Source organism: Paramisgurnus dabryanus, chromosome 3, assembly GCF_030506205.2.
Source record: "Paramisgurnus dabryanus chromosome 3, PD_genome_1.1, whole genome shotgun sequence".
NCBI lineage: Eukaryota > Metazoa > Chordata > Actinopteri > Cypriniformes > Cobitidae > Paramisgurnus > Paramisgurnus dabryanus.
Genome location: NC_133339.1, coordinates 43,785,470 through 43,793,530, shown reverse-complemented (window position 1 = coordinate 43,793,530; position 8,061 = coordinate 43,785,470). Strand labels below are relative to the sequence as shown.

Here is an 8,061-nt window from a genome sequence, read left to right as displayed (position 1 = left end):
TTTAATTTAAATAAAGTTTTGACTCTTTTTATTTTAGCTGCTGTCGTCTTCTTTTTGTCTTAGCAGCTGTCGTCTTCTTTTTTTGTCATTACATTAATGGCACATTTGAGCAGCATTAGTAAACAATCTGTGTAAATATAAAGAAATGCCCAATAACAGTTTTTTTCAGACCGAAGAGCATAATCGTGCCATAATAAATTGTATTATTATGTAAGATCTATTTACCTATCTATAATGTGTTCGAAATTTTTACTTTTGATTTACTTTTGAAAGCCTATAATTGTATTATGATTACTATTATTATTATTATTATTTGTGTTGTTTCTAGAAATTTTATTTTTTGTTAATAATCAACAGGAAAAATTAACCACACACAACTGTTTTAAAATAATTAGGGTACACATTAAATAATTTGGATCCACACGTGTTAATTATTTCGAAGCATCTATGACCTATAAAACGGCTTATAATGAAGTAGGCTATTTGCAAGAAGCAGAATGGCAGCATTTGCGCTTCTTGAAGATATTGCAAACCGCGCAATGAGAAGACAACGCGTTTTTAGAGATCGGGCAGATTTCCTAGCATATGATGATGAGTGGCTGATAAGCAGGTACCGTTTGCCAAGGGCTGCACTGTTACATCTTTGTGCACAGATAAGCCCTAATATACAAAGACGCACCAACTGCAACCATGCCATACCTGTGGAGATACAGGTGCTCTCCGTTCTTGGGTTCCTTGCCACGGGAACATTTCAAAGAGAGATTGGTGACCAATCAGGAATATCCCAGCCCTCTGTAAGCAGACTTATGCCAGCTGTGCTTGAAGGCATTATCCGATTGTCCGCTCGCTACATAAAGTTCCCATACACAGCCGTGGAGCAGCAACAGGTTATGGATGATTTCATGCGCCAAACAGATTCCCCAATGTGTTGGGTGTAGTAGACTGCACTCACGTTTCCATACGAGCACCTTATGCGCAAGAATATGTGTATGTTAATAGAAAAAACTACCATTCAATTAATGTACAGATAATTTGCAATGCTCGTATGGCAATTATTAATGCAGTTGCAAGATGGCCAGGGTCTACGCACGATTCCTTCATTGTGCGCAATAGCAGCGTGGGAAATCGTTTGGAGGCAGGAGCAGGTAGAGATGGATGGCTTCTAGGTAGGCTAAATAACTGTGTTTGGCGGTTATTCAATTTTTACGTTCAGAAATAATTCTCTGTAATTATAGGTGACAGAGGTTATCCTCTGAAGCCATGGCTTCTCACGCCTCTAGCGCAGCCACATACAGCTGAGGAGGTCCACTATAACATGGCCCATGCCTGCGCCCGGTCGGTCGTGGAGCGCACAATTGGGCTATTGAAGGGAAGGTGGCGATGTCTGGACGCATCGGGCGGGAGACTACTATACGATCCAAGTAAAGTGTGTAAAATTATTTTGGCTTGTTGTGCTCTGCACAATATCTGCTTGGGTTATGGGGTTGAGCTGCCAGAAGAGGAAATGCGCATGGATGTACCAGAAGATCCCCCTCCACTACCCGCTAATTGGAACGCACATGCTGTTGCAATAATTAGAAGACGGCAGGTAATCCACATGCTATTTCAACAGGTAAGACTAAAACATTTTTTATAACACCACACCATGCAGTAGCTATAGGCCAGGCCATTTCATTGTTCATGTTTTCTGTTTAAGTTTTTCTATACAGTGCTGCGAATTACATGAAGCAGTAGAGAATCAAACTTTGAGAATTTCAAATTTTAAATACTTTATTCACACACACCGTTTTTTCAAACAATCAACCAGACCCAACAGAGTTTTGTTTATTTCAACTAAAGACTGACGCACTTGCCGCAGTTCAGTCACAACCTCGGAAACTGACTGATTCAGCTCTTTTTGTAATTGCAGGACGGCCGAAGATAGCACTCTCCCCTGGCTAGGAAAGCTCGATGTTGAAGGCATCGGAGATTCGTCCTGAACAGGAGTGTTGCTTGTTGCTGTCGCAGTCGCAATTTGGGAGTCCGATATTCCAGCAGCGTTTTTTCTTTGTATTTGTTCATCTTCATCTACAACAATAAAGTTCAATCAATAAAAAAAACACCCAGTTTCGATATTCTATAACTTATCACATAACATACCTTCTGAAGCTTGTGCAGACAAAAGATCTGTATCACCTTCTGCAAAAACGCCAACAACAGCACTCTCACCAATTATGGCAGCTATACGGTTATCCTCCGGTGTGAGGTGTAAAGTGCCACTTCCACCTCCCGTAGCCTGCACATTTCTTCTGTGACGAGCAACACGCTTTTTGGAATTTAGTTTTAAGTCAGACCATTTTTTTTTATTTCTTTTAGGGACCTTTGTTGCCCCCCTACCTCGTTCACAGCCTGTGCCACACATTGCCATGCCACATACTTGGTTTTGTTTGAAATCCCACTGGACAGGCTTCCAAAAAGCGTCCCCGCACGAACCTCAACCTCCGCCAGCAGGACATCAATTTCGGGCTCAGTAAAGTTTTTTTTCTTTGTACTCGTCATTTTCAACATAGGAAATCGGACACTGACCTGTGCTCTTTTATATTGTAATGATATTAATTAGGAGGCGTTTAGAAGGCGGAGATCTAAAACTGTTCAGCTGCGCTCAATTATAAGATCATTTGCGATTTATAGATCTCACATCTGGGTAAAGAGGCGTACGCACGGTTTTTTGTGCGTACGTCTGTTTTCACTGAATCACACGTACGCAAATTTCAGAAATGATCTTACATCAAATTTAAGACGATTTATACGCTACATTTTATAAATGAGGCCCCTGGAGTATATGAAGTAAAGTAAAGAGAAGTATTAAAGTTATTATTCCAAGAGTTTGATCCGCGTTGATCCGGCTTCCCTCTGTCACGGCGCGCTTTTTTCATTTCAAACGTACACCAACGGAAATGGAAATGACGCAAATATGTCACGTGGCACTCAAAGAGCCAATGAGCTTTTGATATCACTGCCGTAAAGCAATGTGTCGTAAAGCTTCTTGAGGCGGGATATTTGAATTCACAATAACGAAAGCGCGATTTCGTTATAACTTTACGGTTGCTGATGAGAACTCGGATCAAAATCGCTGGATAAAGGGTTGAATTTGGATCTGTACCTCGCAATCATATGCATTTTAAAGATGTGGATTACAGCAGATGAATAAAAGTAACATCTTTTGTGAATTTATGTTGTAATTATTGCTTAGTAGTAATAATAACAACGTATTGCATAGAAGACAGGAGGAGAAAACGCGTTTTTGTGTGTCATGGCAAACAAAATAAATATAAATACAGAAATGCTATTAATTTTAAAGTTTTAAAATGTTAAATATTGTGAAATTCTCTGAATATCATAATCATTTCATTAGGTAAGTGGGTAAACTATCTTAAATAAGTCAGAAAATATGACTAAAAACATTGTTATGAGAAACGGCAATCTCCGCGATTTTAATATTTATGAATAGGAATAACTTACGTACAAATTTGTACGTTTGTAAAGCTGTAAATAAGTAAATAATTTACGTATTAGTCCTGTCAAAACGTCGATATTGTATATTTCGTAAAAATACACACGTATTCTCATGAGATCACGTTGGTTTATTGCATAATTTATTTATCTGGGATTCATACCTTACATCACTAGAGGGCGCTCAAGTACTAATCTTACTTTACTGTATGCATTTTATCCAGTGTGACATACGGTCCCTTTTATCAGTTTGTGTGTTGTCTGAAATGATACCCATGATTTTCTGTCTGATCTACTGGAACAGTGTGTAGAATTAAACTATTTTGACTGTGGAAAATATTGAAATATTTAGAAATATTAAAATTAGATTTATTAAACAGATTTGGACTTGATGATTGGTGCAAAACTGTTTTATTTAGTTAAACAGTGGTGAAATAACTCTACTCTGATATATGCATCAAGAAAACATGATAAAAACCTTATATACGTATATTATTGCCTGTAGGTTGAAAGAAAAAAGTAAGGTAAATAAGGATTAAGCTTATGTCATGTTTATGATTTCTTGCGACTTGACAATGCCTGGTACTGTGTGTGTATGTGCGCTTGTGTGTATTTCCAGCATCATGATCAAGACATGAGCGAGACAAGTCTTAATTCCTGCAGCAGGTCGTGAGGGAAAAGACTGATATATGGGATAATGGAGGGGGATGGTTTGTCTGTATATTTTACAGATATATTTTACCAACATTGGCATAGTTTATAAAGTATACAAATACAGATACTGTAAGAGACCTGCAGAGAGTTAAACGGTAAGTATTACAATTTTGTCTGTAGTCACTTTTCCAGTTAGGTTGACTCAAAAAAAACATTTTGAGCAACTTGTCTACAAAGGTCCTTGGTGAGTCGTAAAGAGAAGAAAGAGTTTGAAAAGCATGTTTGTAGATGCAGGTCGGTCTGTTCTCATGAGAGAGTAAAGAGACAACAGTCAGAGATTATACACTAGGTTGAGTTTTGTGGGAGGAGCTTTTGATATTTTGCTCAGATAACATTTATTTGAAGATTGATGTTTGCAGACAGACTGATGAAACTCTTTTACTCTCTAACAGGAAGTGAAGCTGATTGGCTGAATTTGAATGAACTTCCTTCTTTCAGAGTTTCTCTTCTTCAAAATCTCTATATGAGAATCAAATTGTCTTCATGTCTTCACTAAACTCAAACAGCTTCACAAACACAGACAAGATGCTGATAATATTCATCAATCTCTTCACTCTTCTCTCATGTAAGTTACACATTTCACTCTTAACATATTGATGTCATGGACATGAAATGAAGGATTTTCTCATTTGTTATTTCAGGTGTCAGTTCAGCTAAAGTTCTCACACAAAAACCCTCAGTACTGACAGAAGAAAAAGGAAATTCTGTGACTATGGACTGTAATATAGGAAAGGGTGATGGCAACTATGTTTCTTGGCATAAAAAGCTTCCAAACGCAGCTCCTCAGTTTGTGTTGAGATACTATTATGGTCATAGCCTTCCTGACCTGTATGGTGACAGTTTTTCATCCAGCCGTTTCACATCTAAAGCTCAGTCAGATATTGACTATCAGCTGATCATCAATAATGTAGATGTGAGAGATTCAGCTGTGTATTACTGTCAGACATGGGACGGCTCTGTTAGTGAGGGCGTATCACAGTGATTCACATCATGACAAAAACCTCCTGACTGATTACAGTCACTTCTGAGAGCTGACTGACTTATTATTATTGTTTAAAACACATGAATAAAATATTATTTAGAAAGTATCAGTATTATTTAAAACACTATTAGTAAAATATGTGGATCTAACTGACTGAAGAAATTAATCTGTATTTATAAAACACAAATCAAATCTAAACAATAAAATCATGACCTGAAATTAAAATCCCTAAATGTAAATAGTTTGTATGAGTTACTGTTGATTTATATTAAACGCACTAGTTTACTGTTGTGACTCTGGATTATAAATAATATGAACAGACTTCATTTGTAGTTTAGTATAGCAATTTCAACACAGTTTTTCGATATTAAACAAGTGTTTCAATTACAAGTGTGTTAAAGTAATATAAAATAACTAAAGGAGACAGAGATGAGTTGAAGTTGAGTGACTGTTTCACTTCTGTTTGTATCACATCAGAGACTGAGGAGGTTTTTGTACGACTGAAGATCTGAAATCTATCACTGTGGTATTCGGACAAGGAACAAAACTCATTGTGACCGGTAAGTCATCTTTCTACTCACATACTAAGCTGTTTTTATATTTTAAATGTATGTAAAGATTTTTTCAAAAATAGAGATACTTTTTTACTGGATTTATGTTTTATGTACTTCCAGTATTTATTTTAATCATTTTATAAATTTTCCAGAATTTATGCATTTTTTGTAACTCAAATGATTTTTAATAGCACACAAATTGATTTGTTCTACATTTGAGCAGGGATGATAGTAAATGTTTTCAATTGAATCACCTAAACATTAATGTTAAGAACAAAAGTGATGGACACGTATAGATGATGTCTATATTTATTTAGATGTTTCAGTTCTCTAGAAACGTTTAAAACACCCATTTAAATAAGAAAAATATTAAATAATACATTTGGAAGGGAATTTGGAAAGGGATGGATGAATTAACTACTAAATATTGTTTACAGAACATATCTGTAAATTAAACAATGAAACTCAATCTTTTGTTTTAAGAGACTTTAATGTAAAATCTTTCATGTTTAAAAGTTTCAACACTTCTTATTTTGTGATAAAGTGCATTTATTTCTTGATCTTTCTTCATGAATTGTGTTGTGTAGATTCAGGTGTTTCTCCTCCTGTTGTGAAGATTTTGCCTCCATCCAGTGAAGATGTGAGCTCCAGTAAAGTGACTCTGGTGTGTTTGATCAATGACATGTCTGTGGGATTTGCTGATGTGAGTTGGTTTGTGAATGGAAACTCAGTTACTGATGGCGTCTTCACCGGATCTGCCGAACAGCAGCCGAATGAGAAATTCAAGTTGAGCAGTTATTTAACCATTGAGAGATCAGAGTGGGAGAAAGACAAAGATCTCACATGTAAAGTGACTGCTGCTGGATCGAAGATCACAACCACAAAGATCAAGAAATCTGAATGCAATTAATAAATGCCAAGTATACTGCCTTGTCCTGGTTTTTGTAGTATTTCTTTATCAAAAGTGTGTAGTAGAAAACAAAGATATAGGCAATATTAAAGAATTAATCTGAGTAGCTTAATTTCTTTGACAATATGTTTTGTCTTGAAAAAATGTGTGAATTTCTTTATAAATGATCCTTGTACATTATTGTGCTTTTGATCTGCAATAAACTGCATAATTCATAAACTGCTTTCTTACTGATTTTTATAGAAAACTGTTGTTAACATACCCGAAATATCCAATTTCATTTTAGGTAACACTTTATTTCGATAGTCCACTTTAGACATTTTACTAATTATAAGTAACTTTGCAACTACTTATCAACTACCAATCTTTAGTGAATTAGTAGACTGTCTGCTTAATGTCTACTAACACCTCATTGTTATGATATCTCAACAGACATTCAACTGTCTGTTAGTGTTTTTGCAGGTGCATGTCAACTTATTCCACTAACCCAAACCTCTTCCCTAACCCCAACCCTTACAGTCTACTAATACACTAATGACAGTTAGTTGACGTATAGTTGCAAATTATTGAAAGTTAGTTGACATGTAGTTGCAAAGTTATTTATAGTTAGTAGAAAGTCTAAAGTGGACTATCAAAATAAAGTGTAACCTCATTTTAAGTTTAATTTTCAAACATGATTTTTTTTTGTTACACAGCAAATGTTCTAAATAAGTACTGTAAAAGACCCCATAAAAGCTTTAATGTTTAGTACGAAACTAAAACACGTCTGCGATGTGGGTGAAGTGAACTACTCTCTTCACTCTTCAGTACAAATTGTAATGTTCATCACTTAGTTAGTAATAAAGTGTAATAATGTGTCTTAATGCAGGAATTATTATAAAATATTAAAATAATCTTGTAATTACAGATAAGATTTAAAAATGAAATATTGGCATACATTATTATTCTCTGTATCAATAAATGTTACTTCAAAATTATTGCATTTTTATTTTACATTTAGTCATTTAGCAGATGCTTTTATCCAAAGCGACTTACAAATGAGGTAAACAGAATTTTAACAAATTAGTTGTATTATTAGTTGTAAGAAATACAGTTCATGTAAAAAAGAAGTTCCTCTTCTAGCAGATGCAGTGAAGTGTGGAGATTTTCTTCACATAGGAAACACCTGCTGCTGATTATTTTAGATTATGTAAGTAATGACCTTAAAACAGATTCTTGTTTTTGGTTTGAACCACAAATGGTCAGGGACGGTTGACAAATAAAAATAAACGAAGTGAAAATAAACTTGTATAAAATGGGGCCGCTGAAGTTAATGAAGATACGGCAGAGAGACTGATTTCTAGAAATACAAAAATTCCAACAAATCAAAATCTTATGAAAACTTTTGTTTTAGCTTATAAATGAATATT

At 35.3% G+C, this 8,061-nt stretch overlaps 1 protein-coding gene across 1 annotated transcript; it reads left to right on the top strand.

Moving 5' to 3' along the window:
• Positions 1 to 4,694: 4,694 nt before the first annotated feature.
• LOC135744809 (immunoglobulin lambda-1 light chain-like) lies at positions 4,695 to 6,871 on the top strand. The gene is made up of 4 exons (XM_073814164.1): positions 4,695 to 4,771; positions 4,848 to 5,159; positions 5,695 to 5,748; positions 6,330 to 6,871. Exons 1-4 carry the CDS (start codon positions 4,732 to 4,734, stop codon positions 6,650 to 6,652), a joined length of 729 nt encoding a protein of 242 aa, XP_073670265.1. The 5' UTR covers positions 4,695 to 4,731; the 3' UTR covers positions 6,653 to 6,871.
• The last annotated feature ends 1,190 nt before the right edge of the window (positions 6,872 to 8,061 follow it).